The sequence below is a fragment of the Sminthopsis crassicaudata genome, chromosome 3, assembly GCF_048593235.1.
Source record: "Sminthopsis crassicaudata isolate SCR6 chromosome 3, ASM4859323v1, whole genome shotgun sequence".
Taxonomy (NCBI): domain Eukaryota; kingdom Metazoa; phylum Chordata; class Mammalia; order Dasyuromorphia; family Dasyuridae; genus Sminthopsis; species Sminthopsis crassicaudata.
In genome coordinates, this window is record NC_133619.1 from 309,549,853 (window position 1) to 309,573,492 (window position 23,640).

Sequence of the window (23,640 nt, forward strand, 5' to 3'; positions counted from 1 at the left end):
ATGGTACAATTAATTCACAAAAGCAAAAAGCATTGTACAAATAAAATTTCAACAAATCTTTTCAGATGTTTCTTTGGAAGATGGAAAAAAGGAGATGGAGGGAGCTGTTATTCCCATTTAAAAGATGAGGAAGCCCAGGTTACTATAAATAAATAGCAGAACACTAATTCACAATTCTATTTTCTTGGGTCACAAGAATGAAATGAAGAGAAAACCAACCAATTAGGCTGAGATAAAACCATTTCTTCCCTTAGTTTAGTATTACAGGTTCACTAGAAAGAAAAAATCTACTGGCATGAGATTATGCTTCTTTAGCTCTCTAGTGAGGTTTCAATAAGATCAAATGAGATTATCTGTAAAAAAAAAAAAAATTGCTTAGCTCAGTGCCTAGAACATAGTAGGTGCTATATAAATGCTTTTTTATAGAGCTAATTATATAACTTCAGGGCCCAAGAAATTAAAGAAAAAAAATGAAAAATCAAATGGATCATTGAATACTGGCCATAGCAGAAATGCTTTGGCTAGAAATATCTTCTAAGGTCTTTTCTTTAATTTTTCAATTTAATAGGATCACAAAACCAGAACTGAAAGGGACTTCAGAGGTTCTGTAGTTTAATCTTCTTTTAAAGATGAGGAAACAGGCCAAGTAATTCACTTGCCTACGGTCACATAGGTAACTATCAGAGGTGAGATTTGAACCAGGTTCTTTTAATTCTAGAACCAGACTCTTTCCATTGTATTATGCTGCTTTCCTATTGTTAAGAATTCATGTTTTGATAGTGAATTTCATGTTTTGGAAAGAAAAAAGTCAAAATAGCATGTTTTCAATCTTTTTTAAGTCAGTGAATCATGATGACTAAAATCTTGGTGATCTGCCCAAATATGTTTAATTCCTTTTTCACAACTAAAACTGAGAACATTAAGAAATCCTGTTATAGAAAATGTACAAGGAGCAGAAATGTAGGAAGTAGAGTACACTAGCTTAGCTTTCAGTTGATTCTCATGATAACAAGCAGTTTATCAAAGTTAAACAAATGACAGGGATAATCAAAAGAAGAGAGCAACATGAACAGGATACAGAAAATTAATTATAAGCAAAAATTCTACACTGATCCATGGGCATCATCTAGATTACTTGAGAGAACACTTTAATTAGCTATTTCTAAAAATATAGACTATCCCTGCCTAAAATAAAAAATTTAAATTATACCCACTAAATATTACAATTTGTATAAATAATGAAATATTTTCAAACAAAAACAATACAAATGAAAATAACAATAAGACTAATTACTACATTAGTATATTTCTGCTATTGTTTGTCCTTCATCTGAAAGAGCACCATGACAACAGGGAGGTGGTACCATGGCATGCAAGTAAGTTGGACTTCAGTGAGGGTGGGCTGTACAAAGTTACCTCAGTATATTTCTACAAATATCTCAAAGGCACAAAGGATTGACCAAACTCATTCAGTCCTAATCATGGTACTACTGAAGCTACAAGTCTCTTGGCTCTCATTCTGTCACAGTCTCTTATTCTTTTGTATTCTTCCAGCTCAAGTAAGTAAAACTAGATGGGTGGGAGAAGGGGGATCCAAAGACAAGCTTCTCCATGAATCATTATCCTTAATGACATTTCCATTGAACTGAAACTACTTTAAAATTATTTATATTTTCTTCTTTTTCCTTTCCTCCAACTCCTTTATAAACAGAAGTAGAACCTCTATGGTTTTCTACCAAAGATAAACTTTTTGTCAATTACAGATTTAAACAAAATCAAGATAAAACACTTAAAAAAAAGAGGCCCATGAGACCATATAATAAAAACAAAGGATGATGCCATGTGGATTCAGAATAAATTTGAGTATACAAGTTTTATTTTATGTTTTGTGATTTTGATTTAAGATATGTATATATATTATATATATTTGTAATCAGCAATGCTCATTATTAGCAAATTGCTAAGTGCACGAATTTCTTTGTTTTAAAGTTTCATTAATTTTACTATTAACCATTTCCATTAAAGTCAGCATAATGGACAGAGTAATGGACCTAGAGTCAGGGAGGGCTTGAGTTCAAATATGAACTCAGACACTTCCTAGGTCTGTGACCTTGAGTACAAGGTTCAATCTGCTAATTCATCTGTAAAATAGAGATAATTGTAGTACCTGCTTCATACAGTTGTTGAGAGTATAAAGGGAGATGCTATAGAGCTAAAGCACTTTGCAAAACTTAAAGTATTTTTTCAATTTCTACATATTATATAATTTGGACAATGAATTAATCATTTAGGTTTCTAATTATTTTCCATAACCTATCAGAATTTTTTAAAAAAAATCAAACTGTTCTCTGATGGGATAATTAAAACAACAATTCAATTGGAGAATAGGGTTTCAAAGAGAAAAATCAAGATTTTCAACATACTTCTCTCAAATCAGACTGTTTTATCACTAGCATTAAGTATTTAATAATAACATATACATGATGAGGATAAGAATGACAACCAGTATTTATTAAAACAGTTACTATGTGTCAAGTACTGTGTTAAGTTACAAATATTATCTCATTTGATTTTCACAAAATGGATTCTATCATTAATCCTATTTTATAGTTTAGGAAAGAAAGAGAAAACAGGGTTAAGTGACTTGTCCAAGATCATGCAGCTAGTAAGTGCAGTCTGACGTGGGATCTGAACTCACCTCTTCTTGACTCTAAGCCCAGTACTCTATTAATTTTACTTTTTACTTGGCTCAATGAACTCTCTGGTGCTCATTGCCTATCAATTAAATTTCTATTTACTTAAAATAGAACTAATGTCTCCTTTAGAACCTTCACTAATTTTCAGAAGTTGCTTTGAATCATGTGCTAAATTATGTAGTATGAAAAAAATGGAACTAAAGCTGCGCAGCTTTATCTGCTCTGAGAGAAGCTGACATCTAAAAATGGCAATTTCTGACTAGTTATGTAGTATCTTTATACTAACTGAATTTAACTGAAGTATTTTAGATTTGTAATGACTAAATACTAGTTCTGCCACACAGTTCTGATTAGAAACCTGTTTTAATGCTGGACCAGAGAAAAAGACCCACATAAGTAAAACGTATTTGTAGCAGATCTTTTTGTAGTGTCAAGGAATTGGAGAATGAGTGGATGCCAATTAATTGGGGAATGGCTGAATAAGTTAAGGTATTTGAATGTAATGGAATATTACTGTTCTGTAAGAAATGATGAGCAGGATGAGTTTAGAAAAGTCTGGAAAGACTTACATGAAATGATGCTGAGTAAAATGAGTAGAAACAAGCTAATGCTATACACAGAGGCAACAAGATTATGTGATGATCAACTGTGATGGACTTGGCTCTTTTCAACAATGAGGTGATTCAAGACAATTCCAATTGAGTTGGGATGGAAAATGCCATCTGCATCCAAAGAAAAAAACATTTAAAGACTGAATGCAGATCAAAGCATGCTGTGTTCATTTTTATTTTAGTTTTTCTTTCTCATGTTTTTTTCTTTTTTCTGATTTTTCTTTCACAATATGCCTAATATGGACATACATTTAAAAATGATTATATATGTATACTTTATATCAGATTGCTGTCTTGGGGCAGAAGAAAAAAAATTGAAATCCAAAATCTTGTTGAAGATTGAAAATGAATATTGAATGTTGAAATGTTGAATGTTAAATACTGAAATGAATGTTGAAAACCACTTTACATGTATTTGGAAAAAATAAAATCCTTTTAAGTGGGGAAAAAGGAGAATATTAGAAATCAAATAAGAAAGGACAGCAATAAAAAATAAAAAAACAACAACCTTGATTTAAGAAAAAAAAAGTAAGGAAAATAATACAAAATTCTCATAGAACTTTGAATATCTTCTGTTTTACAAATATGAAAATTTCTATTAAACATCCCATTGTAGTTCTCTTCTAGTCTCTGTGAAAGAGAGAGTACTTAAAAAAAGAGGAGGGAACAAAGCCTGACATTCCATAGAATGTTCCAAAGCCATGGTCTTTCCTCACCTCTGCAAAGTCTTCTTAAATCTCTCTCTCTCTCTCTCTCTCTCTCTCTCTCTCTCTCTCTCTCTCTCTCTCTCTTTGGTGGGGGGCAAGTTCAACCATGCTACTAGATGTTATTTTTTTCCTTTTGGAAATGTAATCATTTAGAAATTTGGTAAGAGAATAGGATCTGGTACTGTTAAATTTTAAATCTTTATTCTGCCACTAAAATTATGCTATTCCTGAGTAATTTATTTAGTTTCTCAATATATTCTACTTACCAGAGCTATAAAATGGGAATACTACCACTAATGACTGTTTTAGTAGAGGGTAGTAGGGGTCAATTAATCTTACTTGCAATATAAGAGCTAAAAAGACTATTAATATGACAGGGCAATAGTTTCACATCTACATTGCCAATTAATACACCCCAAATTAAGGAATAAGAAATATTTCCAATTACTGTCAAGGTCATGTGAGAGAGGAAAACACAAGATTTATTATATACCTTTAATTTTACAGTAAGCTGCCAGCCAAGCGCAGTATCAATAAGCAAGGACTGTTAATATGAATAAATATAAAGATATCTTTAAGTATCAGGAATTCTGAGTTGATGATTAAATAATTATGTTTAACAAACCAACTGAAAGATCATTTCTCTATTACACTAACAGCATTTGGAGAGTGATCTTCACCAGTCACCAGATGTTCCATACTTACAAGTCTTATTCTTTTTTGACAATGTTCCTCACAAGTCTAAAGTCTGACATCATTTGATCATGCATGTTAGCAAAAAAGATGCTATAATACAGAAGTGGAAAACTTTAATCACAGTGTAGCTTTTGCCATATGTTATATAATATGTTACTCTAATGTAATGAAGTTTTGGGTTTTTTTAAAAGATAAAGTACTTAGACATTAGATTAGCCATCTAAATGTTTAAATAACATTCTCTTTAGTCACTTTGGAAGCTATCTAATTATGCCAATAAAATTTTCATCAACTACAAATATCTCTGAATGATCCTTCTGGGAAATGATTTTTGAAACAACTTAGAAGCCTAATATTACCCAACTGTAATAACTAACTTTATTTAACAAATTTGTCTCTGAACTATTTGCATCATTTTGAAAAATCAAAACTCTCACAAGTTGGAGATTTTTCATTACGAGGAGTCATTAAAGAATCTCTTCTCAAAGAGGAGTTGCACAAATGTTTTCATTAATGACAATAACTGTGCAGTCTGCCAAGATAAGGACTTTAAAATGGGTTGTGTTTGGGTGTATAACTCCTGGTATATTTGTTTAAACAATAGCCACAATGCTTTAGAGTCACACCTTATCTAAATGTTTTCCAGTTGATTTACCTTCCTAATTACATTTTGCTTTGGCTAATGTGGGAATCATTTTTCATTCACTGAGGACATACCATATAAGGAGGGATGGCCTAGAAAAGAGCTGGATAGAATGTAGAAGCCCAACTAGGATAAAATGTATTTTAAGTAATTCAGGCAGACAAATTAAGAGCTGAAGTAATATGCTGCTATTTTGTAGAGAAGGAAAGCAAGGAACATAAAAGTTAAACCATTTGTCAAAGGACATTCAGAATATAATGACCAAGAATACAGGTCACCTAATTCCTTGCCCAATATTCTTTTTAAAATAGCTATTTCATTCTTTAATCATTTTTATAATCTTCATCTGTCTTAGTCAATGATATGGAAAACAATTATCAACATAGCATGGAAACCTAGAGTAGTGAGGCTTCCATTTTGTAGTCTTTAGTCTTCCCTATCTCTCTGGAATCCCTGATCAGATTAGAATTCCACTAAGAAATCTAAACCTTTGATCAGTTCCAAGAAAAGGTATATCTTTATTTTTCATCTTCTTTAAGGATGTACTCACAAAATATGCTCACATTGTAATCAGTCCCTTTAACAAATAATTTAAGACTACAACTAAGAAATAGATAGATTTGTTTCTTTTGTAGCCACAGAAATTATTATTATTTTTTTCTTGGTTACTATAAAATGTGAGCTACAAATTACTTCAGAATCTTCTGTTTAGTGAGGGGAACTCTACTGGCCAGATTTCTTTCTAAGCAAAATTACTTGCAAATATGTTTCGGTTAGACTTTTAACTAAAGGATAGACTATTTTCTTTCATGGCATATACTATTTGTGCATGATGTTGAGGAAATTTTTAAACTTAATTATTAGATATCTTTCTAGAGAAAAAGATAACAAGTATTCTTAAATTGTTTAAAAAAGAAGAAAGAAAAAAGAGCATCTGTATAAAGGATTATAAAGAATCCTTTCCAATTATCCCCTAATTGTTAATGCCCTTTTCAGTGTCAAATTATAACTGGTTGTTTTTTTTTTAAAGTTATCAAGCTCTAATGCTTTAGCAGATTATAAGCTTCTTGGAGTCAGGGTTTCTTCTATGTGTATTTGTATTCTGAAAGTCTAGCTTAGCCCAATGCCCTGTACACAATGAATGTTTGCTATATTGAACCGGACATGTCATACTTTAACTATAGATAAGATAACACTATACAGCTCAGCCAAAAATTCCGTATGACCTTAAACAAATTAGATGGAAAATTCTGATGAGTCTTATTCCTTTATAATGAAATAAGTTTCTTTATGAGCATTATACATTAATGGAACACAAGAGCTGCAAAATTAAAATTTCCTTTAAAATGATATTAAATATATTTCAAATTATAAATCTGAATATATAACATAAGAATACATGTATTTTGAATAGTATATACTTTTAATATACATTTATTGTATGTTCAACATATTCAATTTAAATATATATTCACTATCTATTCAAATGTTATATATTAAAACAATTTGAAATCTAGAAAATAATATTAAATACACATCAATGCTTTATCAACTTTATAAATATGAATATCAAACTTAACATAAAGATAACATTTAACTAACTTAAGTTAAAAAAGAGAGCTTTAAATACTTATATAGGGCAAAAAGCTTGACTCTATGTTTATATAATAAATCACTGATAAAGTCTATTATAAATGAAGAGTTCTAACTCTTAGGCAACTATTCTTCTTACTAAAAATAAAAGTGTGAGGGGGAGAGAGGGATTTAATAATAAATCCAAGCAATAATGATATTTGAACAGACTTGCAAAAAATGACAAGTGAATTTAACTGGTTAAAAGATATAAGGAACCTTATATGCCCTATCTCTTTGCTTTTATGAATTCTTCTGTAAGATGACAGACCAGTTAATTCTGGAATTAATTTATTCCATAAACTGGAATTACTGCCATCATAAAAACAACCTTCCAATTATAGGAGGACATGATTTAACATGCAGTTTTCATTTAATTCAAATTAAAATCTTGATATACATCATGCTGGATAATTATGATAGTTAAAGTTGAGGATATAACATGATTTTAGGGGATACTTTTTAGACATAGTTATGGAAAATATATAGATATGAAAGTAATATTTATAAGCAATATGTGCTGAATATTACAGGTACATAAGTTATTAATTTAAAAAGAAAGCAGCCTGAAGGAGAATGTTACAATGCTAATTTAGTAGAACTAAGTTAACACTCCATAATAGTGCTCAAAGTTTAAAAAAATGTTTTGGGAGGGGTGAAAAACCTTAAAATACACCTTAAAAGTCTTACTATGAAATTATGCAGAACAGATAATCTTGTGTGAAATACCAAGGGTTGCCAGGTGAAAGAAGATAAGGTGGGAATATCTGATCCTATTATACAATTCATTTGATCTTTATTGAAATGGAAAAGGAAAATATTTCCATACTAGTAAACAAGAATAACAGAGATACTGTGGCACAGAGGGCAAAGAGTTGGCTCCAGAAACAAGAACTGTGTTCAAGACCTCTCCTGGTACATAATGGCATTAAGACATTGGATGAACCATTTAACTTCTTATTTCCCCTACCTCCCCCTTCTCCACACCTTGATCCTCCCCTCATTCTCTAACATTATAAGTTGTGGTCCTCTACACAGAAGAAGTGTGATCTCCTTTTGAGGTCTGTTTCCTTATACCACTAATATTACAAACTTGCCTTATCTCTAAGTGCAATATAGGAAAATATTTATTCCAATGCGGATTTGGAAGGGTTTGTATTATAAGAAATGTTACTTTCTAATGGATTTTAGTTATGACCTGGAATTACCTTAGAATATGTTGTTAAGCTTCAAAAATATAATGCATTCTAAGCTTTTTTCAAGCAAACAATTAAAATTGTGCGGTACTATACAATCCCAAAGAAAGAAGTGAATATGGAATATTGGAACACACTTATACACTTACTTAAAAATCCCTGTAAAATATTTTTTAAAGGACTACAAGATAAAGGATTATTATCTGCATGAGTACAAGTGTCTAGGAATAAAATTTCTTTCACATATTTCTAACTTAAAATTTCTTTGGAATAGAATTTGTATTGTTAAGATGTTTTCTAAAAACTTTTAACAAGAAAAATTATGGAAAATATGTTAAGGCTTTATTGTGTATGTAGATGTGTATATACATAAATCACATAAAGCACAAAGACTCTTTAGACATGGAGATAAGAGAAAAGATTTTATAAATTAGATCATAAAGCACTTCTGAATCTTTCAAAAAATTCCTTCCACAGAAATGCTCTATATAAATATGAGTCATTATCATTTATTTAAGGAGCCATAAAAAAAGAAATTGGGTTTGAAAGGTACAGCAATCATAACCAAATTCTCATCCTGTCATCTCCAAAAAGGACAGAATAAAAAACACATTAGTCTCAGCAAATAAGGGCTATTAAAATCCCAAAGGCACATAGGCATCCAGTCTCAGAGTTTCATATGAAAAAAAACTAATCTGGAACAAGCTCAATCTCTCTACTGCTTTGTCAAAATCTGTATTAAAAAAAAAAAAAAGAAAAATATATAGGACAGGATAGTAAGCCTCTGATCTGCATATGAACAAAGGCTCTAAATATTTACTCAAAAACAATCTGCTTGAGCTCTGAAGATTGAATATCTATAGAGGACTCTCTAGAGAAGTTTAATGATTCTGTAGTTAGGATCTTTAAACCTGGAAAGAGATCTCAGAGACTGTCCCATATAACTCCATACTTTGTAGATGAAGAAACTGAGTTCCCCTTATGTAAAGAGATTTCCCCCATGGTCACACAGGTTACTAGAAGAGTTTTGAACCCTGGAGCTCTTACTCCAAATGAAGGGTTCTTTGAATAATTAGTAGGCAAAATTAAATGTCAATAGAAACAAACTATCCTTATAATTCTCTTGAGATCTGAGGTACTTAATACAATGTTGTTGATACAGCATATGAATTGGGACCTGGAAATATTGATTATAAACTATAAATTTAACAGAAATTGATAGTGATGTAGTAAAAAAGATACCCAAAGTTCAGTTGTCCATTCAAAATGAACTAATGCATATTTGAGAGGAAAATTGTCTTGACAATATACATATTGAGGAAAGAAATTCTCTAGAAAAACTGAATCCATTTTTTCTCAAAAAATCATCTTAACCTAAATTTTCAAACAAATTATAATAGCTATTCCAACATGTCAATGGGTATCCCTGAAATAGATTTATTCCTTGAAACTTAGTTGAAAATGAAATTCTTTACGTAAAATTTGGTTTTTTATTCTTTACACTATGACAATAGGAGCTTGTTCCATGTTTTACCAAGTATCACAGTCCAGGAAGAGTTTATTAAAGTAAATGCTAGTTCATAAACTCTGGAAGATACTTCATGTATTTTGCTTCCCCAATGGGTTTATGCTACTTTCACCCATTCAAGTTTGTGAGGCCATTCATAATTTTAGGATGAGGAGATCAGACTAAAGGACCACTGCTCCAGACTCAGAATCCTAAATTTTATTCTAATCAGACCACAGAAAGAGTTAGAAAGTACAAGAATGGATCTAAATATTGAGAGAGGGAGGGCCAGATGGACAGAGATTTCTAGCTAAGGTCTAAGTGTTTTCAAAGTGAGGCCATGTGCTTAAGCTGGTGAAGCCCTATCTCTGCAACATTATATTTCCACAGAGGATTCGGTAAAAGAGCCATAGAATCTGAAGTTTATTAGTTACAAACATTTCCATAATTTAAGTGTTTTTCCTTTACTCAAGGCTTTGTGCCTTTGGATGACTTGCAAAGTTCGCAAAGCACTGCATTCATATTCATTCATAAAATACAGCTGTGACTTAAATGGGATGACTAAGGGTACCAAAATATAGAAGTGCAAACATTTTAATAACTTTTTTTAAAAGTGTAAATAATTTCTACATGTTATATTTACATTTTGATAACACAACTCTTTCAGAAGAAAAAAAAAAAAAAAAAAAGAAAGAACAAAATTTTAAACTAGCTACTAAGTTCGTGGTCTTCTGTTCCAGATAATTATAGCCTAGATAAGCTCCAACCCAGTTTGGCCCAATTCTACCTTCTGTTAAGCAGTCCTTCTTTCCTCTATCCAAGTAAAAATTAGAGACATAATTGTGAAGGGTTCAAAGTTTTCTTCCTATTTCCTTTTTTTGCCTACTCAGCGGGGAGGTGAGAGTTCCCTTCAAGTTCATGATCATTAGACAGAAATTTATTATTGTTGACTATCTGATAATTATAAATATTATAACAATTAAATAAAATGCAAGCACCTATCTAGCAAGGGTGGATAGATTTTGACTCTATTTTAGGTAGAGGTGTGTCTTTGAATGAGACTGACTGGATGAAGTTTTCTCAGTTTGAGACTAAATCACATGATCCCTATGTCCAGGCCTTGAACCCTGGGATGCAAGAAGTTAGTGAAGTTACATGAGATTATGTGATCTGTAGGAAGCAGACAACATTGGTGACCACTGCTCAAGGATGGTTATGTCCTTTTAGTCTATCTAATGAAAGCCAGAAAGTGGTCAGGTTCCATAGCACATCGCCATGTGCTATGGAGTTAAGATAGCTCCCAGGTGTGTGTCTGGGATTCTCCCTGTAGAGACTAAATAAATGCTTTCTCATAGTACCTTTCTTGTTGTACCTAAAGATGTCTCTGATTAGTTAATTTGGAAAAGGGGGTCCTGGCCCATACAATTTATGGGGGCTCAGCCTGGGATCTGTAGCTTCCCAGAGAGTTGACTGGGATCCTGATTCAAAGCAAGGGCAGGTTGGGTTTTCTCTGACCATCGTTGAGATCAGACTCTCAGCCTCCCTCTTTGTGAAGAATAGGCCTAGGAGAGACACTTAGGTAATCCACAGGAGCACTGTCTGTTAAATGTGTCCTTGGTCTGTCCTTAGGTAGTGAAGATCCTGGGATCTTCAAGGCTTGGATGATCCAGGTTAAGGGGTGAGTATCAGCAACAAGGTTCTGTTAATGACACAGGGCAGGGGCACTCTGGTAGGCCAGGAAGGTAGGTTTCTGAGCTGGTGAGCTAGATCAGCTAAGTCACTGGGGGGTCAATTTTGTGTATTACAGGAGATCTGTATGATCCAGTGGAAATGATCACACTCTGAATAGGGGACCCTGGGATCATCAAAGAGAGGGAATTGTCCAATTCAAATCTTCAGAGCAAAAAGAAAAAAAAAAGTGCACTTTGGTATTTCTGTTGTATGTGGGGAACGGATGGTTCTCTTCCATGTAATTTTTGTCTGTGTTTATGTCTTTGTCATGTCTGTTCTGTCAGCTAGAATTTGTTAAAAAGAGAAAGGCCGACTTTCCTGTAGACTCAAACTCAAAGTTGGAACTGCAGCAAAGTCCATTGAGAGTGATGATTGAGGAATTTGGCAATTGGTCATTTCAAGATTTCAAAGCAATTCAATTAAATTGGGGCCTCCTGGAGGAGAATAGTGCATACAATAAAGATAGTCTCTTTCTTCCCTTTCTGCAGCAGGAACAGGAAGGGCCAGAGGGAGAGGGAAAAAAACTATGCTCAATCAGTTTAGTGAAATTGGTTACTTGAGATATGATAGCAAAAGCAGTTTTATTATTGGGAATTTAAAGCTGTATTTGATTTGATTTTAAATTAAAATATAGATTATTAAAATAAAGTTCTGATAGCTTACCTTAGGGGAAGTCACATTTGTATCTCCCCCTAATTAAATGGTATGTTGCTTTCTAGAAGTATATTGAGTAATTTGTAAAATTATGAGTTATGCCTTAAAATTTTGTCAGCTCTGCTGGACATATGTATAGTTTTATGAAATTTTGTCCAAAGCTGTTGTGAATCTTAAAGTTTAAAGTTTTAAAAAAAGTGATTTAAAGACAAGGGACAAAAAGGATTGATTTTCAAAAGCAATTAATAATTTAATGGAGCATGGTTAGAGAAAGGGAGAGAATATGTTAGAAGGAGAAAGTATTGGGAGAGAATCAGGAGGAGAGAGAGAGATAGGACAGGGAAAGAGATGGTGTGAGAGAAAGAGAAATAAAGAGGAAAATGGCTTGTTGGAAATAGGAGAGAAGAGTTAGGTTGAACAGAAAGTTCCTAGTGGAACTTGCCATTTGCCAGGGAAAAGGAGACATCTCATGAGGCAGAGACATGTCTTTGGCTGGCAGAATGGATCCTGGGGGACTTGACACCCTAAAAAGGTTAACTGTGAGAAGTGGGAGTTGGGAAGCATTGTGGAGTTTCGAGAAATGCCATGTGGAGTGAGGGGAAGGGCTGCCGAATAGAGTGGAAGAAAGGTAAGAGGATCTTGTCAGGTTAGATTGTCAGGTGACAATCTAATTTCCCCCTCCTTCAATAGGTTTGATGCAACTGTTTGTTTGTTTGTTTTTTTAAACAAACTGCAGCACTTTGGAGCTCCCCTCCCCCTTGCTGGTTGAAATATTAATTGCTTTTACTGTTTAAAGCAACAGCCTACTTTGATAGGTGTTAATAACTGAATGTTTTATTTTTATTTTTCAAGTCTATAGCTGCTCTAAGGAGTTTATTAGAACTGTAAGCTTTTTGAAAGAGATTTATTTCTATGATAACAAGTGTGATCTATAATTTTCTTGAAGTATCTAGAGCAGAATTTTAACCTGATTTGATAAGTTGATAGGGCTATTTCCAAAAAGTTTATAGGAACTCCTCAATTGGAGGAAGTTGATCATTTTTTTTTTTTTTTGAGAATGAAGAAATTGTTAATTCTGATAAGGTTCTTTTATGCGAAATTAAGATATTCTATATTCTGCACGAGTTTTAATTGATTGTACTATCACCTTAAAGTTGTACCCATTATTTAAAGGAACTCTGAGAATAATAGTTTTTGCCTTTATCCCTTTAAATATGCTTCTGTTATGGACAATATGCAATTTAGAGTTTTTCTATGTACTGGACATTTTAAAAACAAAATGATTTTATGTAATATTGAACTTAACCATCTACTTAGCTATGAAAAATAAGCTATGATTCTTATTGTAATCCTTAAGAGCTAGTTTCATATGAAGCTTTGAGTAATGAGAATTGCTATTGGAATGTATGGGAATGCCTGCCATCTAGGGGAGGGGGTGGAGGGAAGGAGAGGAAAAACTCGGAACAGAAGGGAGTACAAGGGATAATGTTGTTAAAAAAAAATTACCTATGCATATGTACTGTCAAAGAAAATGTTATAATTATAAAAATTAATAAAAAAACAAAATAAAAAAAAAAGAGAATTGCTATTGGAGATAAAATCTCTTGGGACTGCAACTGATATCTATCTGGAGTTTTAAATTCACGTATAACTGTTTGATCATCAAGCCAGTGATCCACCATCTGAAGGAAATATGCCACAAGCTACTCAAAAGAAATTGTTACAGGTGGAAGTTAGTATCTAGAAATGAATTAGAAGGATGATTTTGGCCTCTGCTTAAGCTACTAGGATCCTTCGATCTCAATTTCCAGTGGTGTTCTTTGAATGAGAACCCACCTGATTATTTCTGAGTCCAGCATAAGATGGAATTGTTAAAATTAGGACAGTTACTTGAAGTAAAACCGCATTAAAGATGCTTTATCCTGTATGTTTTGAAAGACCAGTTTTGATATTTAAATCATGTCCCCGATTTTTCCTTTCATAGCAAATTTCTGTAATCAAAGCAAATGGCCAGTGGAAGACACTGTATGTTGATGGAAGGTGAGGCTAGGTCTTAGGGGTCTCTGGAACCCTATCCCAGACCTGCTTACTTATCAAAGATCTATACAGCATTTTTCATGTTTTGCATGATCATCGGAGCTACAAAGGAAAAGAGATTTTTCACAGCCAAACAATTCCCCATTAAGTATGCAGGGAAAACAATTATTGCTAGCTGTCCATGGATCTAGAGAAGTTTCTGTTGTTTCCTAAAAGAAGGGGAATTCACTTTCGATGAAGGGAAGCAGGCTTACAGATCAGCTGCCTGTTTGCTCCGGACCATGGCACCTTTAATTCCCCAACTTCTGACTTCTACAGTCTCTCATATAGTTCCCAGGCAAGTAAATTCTGAAAGACTGTTAAAAAGGGCCTGCACATGTGACCCTTGTAGGGACTTCAAACTGCTTTCAGTTTTGTTAGCATCTGTAACTGGGTAAAAAGCTTTTCCTTGTAAGGCTCTAGGGTTTTTGCTCCCTTTGCTGGGAGAGATAATACACACTGAAGGGCACAATGTTCTACCCAATGCATCTACTCCTTTGAGGGAACAAAAGTGAGAATTTGGGGAAAATATTCTTTGATATTTATCCTAGGAAAAGCTGTATGAATGAGAGGCATTTATGATAGCCTCTTCTCCCTGCCCCAGCCTTCCTCTGGGTGGAGGTTTCTGCTTCCTGGTTATTATCCTTAGTAACCTCAATTTTAACTCTACTTTTGTTTATTCTTTCTCTTTTGCTCATATTTAGTCCTTGTATTTTTAATCTACTTGTGAGATTTTCTTCTATCAGACTCTGAGCCATTAAATTCCAACCACTTGGTCAACTTAAAATCACCTGAGACCTGATTCTGACACTCAGCACCGGGTGCTGCCGCCGCCTACAAGTCACCTGTCTCCCCTCCTCAGCCCGGACTCCACTGGGTAAGGCCTGAAGCTGAAGCAGCTCCAGAAGATGAGACCTTCGTTCCTTTGTCTCAATGAGTCTGGGCCCAGGCTGCTTGAAGTGGGAATGATGTGACAATGGCCCTGAGTTCCCACGGCCTCCACAGTGTTGGAGTTCTACAGCTGCCAGATGACAATCTGTTCTGGGATGACTGGGTTTCTAAGACAGATAGTGGTAGTTGATGGAAGCGGGGTCTGATTGTTTTAAGCAGCAATATTCTGTCACTCACTTGCTTGTGCACTTAATTGTTAGAGTAGTTCAAGATTTAGCTGAGTTCAGGAGTAGCTAAAGTGGTTTCTGAAAGCTTCCACTGATGTGGAGATGTTGGTTCTAAATATTAGAGGGTGGATTACAGTAAGTACTAGAAAGGGAGCAGCCTGAAGGCACAGAGATGCCCTAATGGAAGATGTATATATCTCAGGACTGGAGTGAGAAATCTTCAAACAGATGAAAGAGGGACTGAATGGGACTGATGGGGTGAAGTTTTCTCAGTTTGAGACTAAGTCACATGATCCCTATTCACATAGGCCTTGAACCCTGGGATGCAAGAAGTTAGTGAAATTAGAGGAAGTGATGTGATTTGTGGAAGCAGACAATATTGGTGACCATTGGTCAAGGATGGTTACGTCCTTTTAGTCTATTCAATGAAAAGGCTTGGGCTTTCTGCTTTTTAACCCCCCTAGAAACTTGAAGCTGGTCAGATTCCACAAGCACATGGTGGGAGCTGAGATGGCTCCCAGGTATGTCTGGGTCTCTCCCTGCAGGGATTAAATAAATGCTTTCTCTTTGTACCTGAAGATGTCTCTGATTAGTTAATATGGGAAGGGGATCTAGAGCCTGTCCCATACATCTTTAAAAAAAAAAAAAGTCTTATAAACACACACACACACACACACTAAGCCTACTCAGCTGGACCCCAAAGAAAAGCTGATTTAATATTAGAATGATTAATGATGATGATTATTATTAACAACATCATTTACATAGTGCTTACTATGAGCCAGACACTATGCTAAGAAATTTACAAATAAGATATTTCATTTGATGTTCTCCACAAACCCCAGGAGGTAGTTACTATTATCTTCATTTTATAGCTGAAGAAACTGATAAAAAAGAGGTTAAATGTCTTACCCAGGATCATATAACTGGTAAGTATCTGGATAGGGTGTGAACTCATGCTTTCCTGATTTTAGCCCATTATTCTATGAGTTGCACCACCAGAAATGTCTTTATTGCCGTAATTTTATATTTCCTGGCACTTCACATTTTTTAAGCTATTATTTAATGACTACAATAAAATCTTGTGCTAATGCTCTAATCTAATTATGAAGGTTAATACAAAAAAAATACCCATTTGAGGTCATTCTCTTCAATAATGGTAATATCACTATACTAATCGTAAAGCAGTCCAAGGTAAAATTATTTTGGGAATACTAGATTAGATTATCACTTCAATTTTTCTAAAGCTTTGAAATGGAAAGATTTCCTACATACATCCTGAATACAGATTAGCTGAGTATTGAGGTCATGCCCAATCTATTAATCAGTAGGATAATTCATTTAGACAGTGAAACGAACTTCTCCAGAGCCAGCATCTCTCTCAACCCCAAGAAACAAAAAAAAAAATCCAGAAAAATAAAATACCGTAATATCAGATAAAGTACACCAAGGTGTTAACATTATATTACAGTAGACAATGTACTGTTTCTCAATTAAGTTCTGCTCAGAATTCTAAAGAAAAGCTGCAACTATGAGAGAATGTTTTTCAAGGTTTTATTCTTTAGAGTTCTGAGACAACCACTGTAGACTTTGTGACAAAGGGCAAAAAAGTGCTGTGTGATTATGAGACAAGTATAAGTTATCTGATTGTACTGTGAGAATAGTTGGTGGTATTGAACATCTGTATTTTGAACTGATTCATTTAATACTATAATTGATATTAATTGATAATAGTACTATAATTGATATTAAGGATTAAGTAGCTGAGCAGAGATTGTTGTTGTTTGTCCTTTGTTCTTGAAGAGGACCACATATCAGGGAGATGATGATGTGACATACAAGTGAATTGGATTTGTGAGGGAGGGCTGTGCAAGGTCACCTGCCTCACTTTCCCCTCAAGAGCCATCTGGATCTAGTGGCCAGATATAGATCAAGACAATTGGAGCTGAACAGAGGACAAGACTGGAAGCAAAGAATTATGAAAATCAATCAGTGGATCAACTGGTTTGGCAATGGAAGTTCCTTATAATCAGTCATCAAAGAACATACATCATTAGGAACTTATAAGAAAGCCATACTCATCAGGGAACTTTTATCTGTGGTTCCTGAGAAAGAAAGAAGACATTAAAGTCTTCATATCCAGAGTTCTAAATTACTCTGATTATGTGGATTTTACTCAGTCATGTGCCCCTTTGACAAGCTTCTGTGTGGATTCTATAGACACTGAGTACATTGGTGGCAGAGTGTGGCTTATGTATGGACTGAGACAAATAGACAGATCACTATGTATATATATCTCATGAATTTGCACTAACATGAGTCCTTACATTATTTCTTTTGCTTTATTATATATTATTAAGTTTTAATATCTAAAAGCATCATTGTGAGTTGCTTGTTATATAAAAATGCATCAATGGAGGTTCAAGCTCAAGTGCTGAAGTTATTAGTAGAAATAGTATTATCTTTGTAAAAGCTCTTAGGGAATTTGAATGTAAACAGGTGGTAGTCCTTCTCTGGAAACTTTAATCTGCAACTGAGCAGGCTGGAGTAAGTGAAGACAAATAGTTACCCATACATCCCATGTAAGAGGCACGCGGTACTATAGTTGATGTGTGCACCTCATATAATCCTATAATACATTACATGAAAATAATGAGAATAATTTTTGAAAAACAATCTCATGGCTTTACAAAATTATATCATGCAATCTTATTTAACAACTGACTAAAGGACAATGAAATGTTTTACCCCCCAGAAAACTGTACTGAGCTAAAATCATATCACCATCCATTTTACTGAACATTTGTCTTTCTTTTTATTTCTAAATCAAGATTAATAATGTATTTTGCAAAGAGCTCTCGGGGGAAAAACCTAGTGGTTACTCTTAGAGACTAGACAATCAATTTTATATTAGCTCATAGACCACTGTTACTAGCCAAGCTTTCTTACTTTCAAAGGAAGGAAATATGCCTAGCCATTTATAGAGGAAAGAAATATCCATATTTGCAATTGTAAGGCTTGTCAATGTATAATCAAAGCAATTCTCAGAAGAACATTCTTAACACCTCTAAAACTTTTCAAATACAAAATCAGTTAAATATAACAAAAAGCTACTAAATAGTATTATACACACTTTGTCCTTTGGATTCAAAAGAATGTTAAAAGGGAATATTATAAAGAAATCTAGAAGGACCTTAGGACTTTTAGAATAAAAAGCATGAGAAATGTCTTGAGTTATTAAAAAAAAAACCTGCTAGTTTCCACATAACTGTAGCAGACAACTATATGCATATACAAGAAACACATGATTTAGGATAATGGAAAAAGCATTAGAAAAACAGTTAAAAGACCTAGGTTCAAATTTAGATTCTGCCTGTAACTTGCTATGTGATCTTCCTATGTGCCGTGGTTTCCTCATTATAAAATAATGACCTAGAATATTTCCCAGCGTTCTTCCTTCTAGTTCTAATGTTAGTCTTAATTCCTTTCCCCCAGTGCTAATCTCAGAATATTTTACTTTCTCATTTTACTGAAAAGGAAACAAGCCTAAAGTATTTAAAGGCTTTACACAGATAGTAAGTGGCGTATATAAGATTCAAATGTGAATCTTCTGGCTCCAAATTCATTGCTCTTTTTAGGGTACAGCACTACACCTTCAATCTTAAAGTAGTAGAACTGAACATCTCATTACAAAATCCATAATTATTATCCCCAAATGGCTTTAAAATGTGGGGCAGAGGTTGGTAGTCTCCCCTATTCAAATAACAGAACAGAGTTGAAAAAGAGTTTGAAAAGTGAAAGTACTTTAACACAGGATCTATGATTTTGCTGGGGTAAGTGACTTCTTCCACTGATGCATCACATCTTACACAAAATGCACACAGTTTACAACTTAATAAATAGCTTCCAAGATCTAAGAGCAATGTAAAAATATATTGCTGAAAAATTCATTTCCATGATACCATGATGCTGCTGATGACTCCTTGCATTTGGCAAGGATGATCCACAGACAAAACACTACTAGGCCCATAACACTATAAAAAAAAATGCCATTACTACAATTTGTAATCAACTCACCTGAAGCTGAAGGAAGCTGATCATAGTCTTGAGATATCCTGTTTGCTTTGACATTTTCACTCGTTAATCTCCGAGCAGGAGGCATAGGTACTAAGCCATTTGCTGGATCAAAAAAGGGATCTTTAAAATAAATACAAAATTCTAATGAAAAACAATGAAATATTCGTTTTGTTTACTAACCTTCCTCCCTCTCCCCAACTCACTAAAAGTTTATAAACTTAAAAAAAAAACCAATTAGTCCAGACTTGAAAAGCTTTAAGAAAACTAATTAGGAACACTAATAAACACTATTCTATACGCTCACTCATTCCTCCCTCAGGAGATAGTCTCAATATTGACTATTGATGGGAAATATATATACTTAATCTCTGTTAATTAGCCATAAGGTATATAAAGGTAGAAATGTTAACTTTTTAAATCTAGCACTATAACTTAGTATTGAGCTATAAAGACTGGGTAATAGACTCAGACTCCCTCGTACTTACATATAAAGTGAACTTATTAGAAATTCTGCTACTCTTCTTGTAAAATTTTGATTATAAAATCTGATTCTGTCTAACTTTGATAGTTAAAGTTGAGGAGTAACAGGAGAAGGAAGGTTGTATGGAATTACTGAATGTTATAAATTGGAGATTCTAGATTTAATTGGTTTTTAGCAAAGGGAAAGGCCTCAGAAATGATGTAAACCCACTCATTTTATAAAGAAGAAAAATTCTAATAAAGAAAAACTTCTTTACTCAAACTTCTTTACTCAAAATCTCTTAATCATCAGCAAAATCAACATTAGAACCCAGGAATCTTGATTCCCAGCCCAGAGTCCCATTTACTATACCCTTCTGCCTCTGAGTTTTATTGCTTTAAACTTTGTACAGATACTGGAACCAACAATTAAAAATGTGTTTTCAAGGATTAATCTTGTCATATAAGCTTTAAAGTTCTCTTTTCTGAGCTTCCGTGAGAACAACTAAATTCATTAATTCTCTAGTTATTTTGTTGAAAATAAAACATCAGTTACCACATATGTTAGCTTTTTCTATTTAAGAAGTTTGAGCTTACGTCCTCAGTGCTTTTATGTTTTGCTATCAACTATATACTATTCAAAGATGAGTGAGAATAGAAATGAAAGATGAGCTTTCTTTCTAGCAAACCAATTTTCTATCTTCAGGAAAACTACTAAATAGAAGGATTGCCTATTTTAATCTGAAGACCCAGGAGTTCTATAAATAAACAAATTAAGATATAGTTTTTCAAAATCCCATCTTCCCAAATATTTAAAGTATTGTTGGAGAACTCTGAAATAATTTGATAAAAAGCATGTTGTGATAAAAAACTACTGGAGTTCAATTTAGATATTCTTCTAAAATGTTTTTGGCTCAGTTATAGAACACCATAAATAACTATTAAAAATGGCTTTTTTCAGTGCTCCAGTATTCTTGGATTTGGTGTTTATTTATTCATACTTAAGGAAAAATGTGTTCAGATTACAAGTCCTTGCCAATATATATCAATGCCCCTTTAAAATCTTTTACTAATATATCATTAGATGCCACCAGAAGTCCTACAATTGTTGTAATGTTCATTTACTCCCACTACTCATACAATTCAAAACCCATTTCTAGATGCAATGACTTTTGCATCTTGCTAAGGCAGGAGCTGTACAGATGGCTAATAAATTGAGTCTTATGCTTGGAAGAGTTCATATTTTTGCCCAGTACTTAATACTCAAACCTTAAAAGACAAGAGCACATATATAACTTGGCAATGCAGACTTGAGTCTAATATTATAGAATTGTCAGCTAATAGCAAGACCTTACATTTATATAGTGCTAAAATGTACAAAACAAGCTCTTTGCCTATATTTTCTTATTTTGCTTTGTAATATTATGTGTATCATCAACTCAGGCTCCAAAAGGAGGACAAGCCTTTCTAATGATCACAGAACTAGTCAAGGCAGAGAGGTAAGATTCAAATCCAGATTCTGCTGACTGTGTGTAGAACTTTTTTTGCCATACTGCATGATGTATGCTGATATAGAATGGCTGAAGGACAGCAGATTATTAAAATATATTTTCTAATTTATAATCTTGAGGTAAAATAAAATCGAAACAATAACCATCTTTGATACAATGTAGTGCAAATGGTAGACATTTAAATGCTTGCTGAACAGATTATTGTACCACGTGATGAATTTAATAATATGGAAAGCAATTTGTATAGATATTATTTGTCATATATATATATATTTATACACACACACACACACTTTCTTGATAATATAAGAAGACATTTGGTAAAAGTAAAACATTGATATAGAAAGATATGATATTTATAAATAACTGAACCTTGAAAGATTCTACTAGACAGAACCTTATATTATAAGGCTTTTTTTGAAGAAATTGTCAAAGTATTCCTTCAATAGACAGGTTACTATAAGGAGCAATGGCCATACTTCTACTGGAAGCTTTCTATAAGAGAATAATGGGATATATTGTAAGACAGGTAGCTAGGGGTCAAGTTGGGTCTTGAAAGCCAGGAAAGCAGTCTTGTGTTTTCTTCATATGTTAACACTATCTTTCTTTTGGGCCTACTCTATGTTTTGTCTGTCTCTTTAAACTAGCTTTAAATAAAATTCTAAAACTATAATACTATGGAATAAGAGAAAAAAATCACACTGTAAACCAAAAATTAAAAAAGAAAATATCAATGGACTTAGATTTTTTTTTTAAAGACAAACACAACTAGTTTACTATGCAGTTAAAGATTACTATGTTTACTAAGGTTACATAGTTTACTATGGAGTTAAAGGACAACAAGTTTACCAACAAGATAACTGAAAAGCAGAACACAGTTACTCAGTGTTGCTTAGGAGAGAAGGATGAGATGCCAAGGGGAACTCATGCTTGGATATTTAAATTGATGGGAGAAGATATCACAAAAGAGACAACTGTTCAGGCTGAATAGACCATCTAGCATTAGGCACTTAATAATTAATCTCTCTCTACCTTCTTCCTTTGCCCCTCTCTCCCTTCTCCCTGTGAAGAAAGTACAACTGTGCCTCTAGTGTGGATTTCCCAAAATAACATTGTTGGTAAAATCTAGGCCTGTAAATGGGGTAAAAATGATTGAGTCCAAGGGATTCAAACTGAGTAAAGTTTGAAATTTTTCAGTCTTCTACACAGAAGATAAAGCTATAGAATATGAACTTATATTTAAAATTATAAATAAGATTGTAAATGAACATAAAATCAATATTATTATGAAAAAATTGCTTTGGTATTTTCCTGTAATAAAAGCTTTAATTTGCATTATGTTTCTACTATGGTTTTACATGGAATTAGAAACAATTTTATGAAGGAAGTAGCAGAATAAGAACAACAAAAAATCCATCTTAAAGAAATGAGTAAAGTGAAGGTGAAAATACAAAAAAAACACCCCAAGTTTTGTCAAGGTTATATGAATTGATAAATAGCAGTCATGACTTGACTTCTGAATCCATGCCTTAACCCTTAGCTGTTATTTATTCTTCATATTTAATGGACTTTTATGGTGAATTATGATGGGTGGAGAGCTACAAACAATTTTACACTCAAGATGTCATGTAATATTAAAATCTTGTTTGAGTGTCTGTTAAAACTTTCTGTTCTATAAAAAAGATGGAACCTTCAAATACTAAGGCAGGTTTTTTGTTTGTTTGTTTGTATTTTGCTGATGCAATTGGGGTTAAGTGACTTGCCCAGGGTCACACAGCCAGGAAGTGTTAAATATCTGAGGCCAGATTTGAACTCACGTCCTCCTGACTTTAGGGCTGGTGCAAGAACTTTTAAGTCACAAGTTTTTTAAAGGAAATATATTGTTCCTCTCAAACAATCTAAGCACAAGGCCCTAGAGTATTTGCCCTAGAGTATGCACTGACTTATATTCAGAATTGTTTTCTTTTTAAGTTAAAATCTAAGGCTATATAAAACTATTATCATTAGAATGAGCTGACAGCAATAAAGTGAATGTTGTAGAAAATGTAAGTCTGTACCTTACTGCTTATTTTATGTCTAAAAATTTTGGGCAGCTAGTGGCTCAGTGAATACAGTGCTTGGCTTAGAGTCAAAAAGACTGATTTTCCTGAGGTGAAATCTGGCTCCTAGCACTTATTATTTATGTTATTCTGAGAAAGTCACTTAATCCCATTTGCCTCAGTTTCATCATCTGTAAAATGTGCTGGAAAATGAAATGGCAAACTACTCTATTATCCTTGCCAAGAAAATCCCAAACAGGGGGCACGAAGAGTCAGACATGACTGAA

General features: G+C 33.5%; 1 protein-coding gene across 8 annotated transcripts in view; it reads right to left on the bottom strand.

The window, feature by feature from the left end:
* The window catches only part of CBLB (Cbl proto-oncogene B), a 209,626-nt gene that overhangs the window by 9,076 nt on the left and 176,910 nt on the right, over positions 1–23,640 (bottom strand). For all 8 annotated transcript variants that reach the window (XM_074301094.1, XM_074301093.1, XM_074301091.1 and 5 more), the window contains one exon: positions 19,345–19,464. In XM_074301094.1, the coding sequence (XP_074157195.1) occupies positions 19,345–19,464 (120 nt within the window). The remainder of the gene's footprint in view (positions 1–19,344; positions 19,465–23,640) is intronic.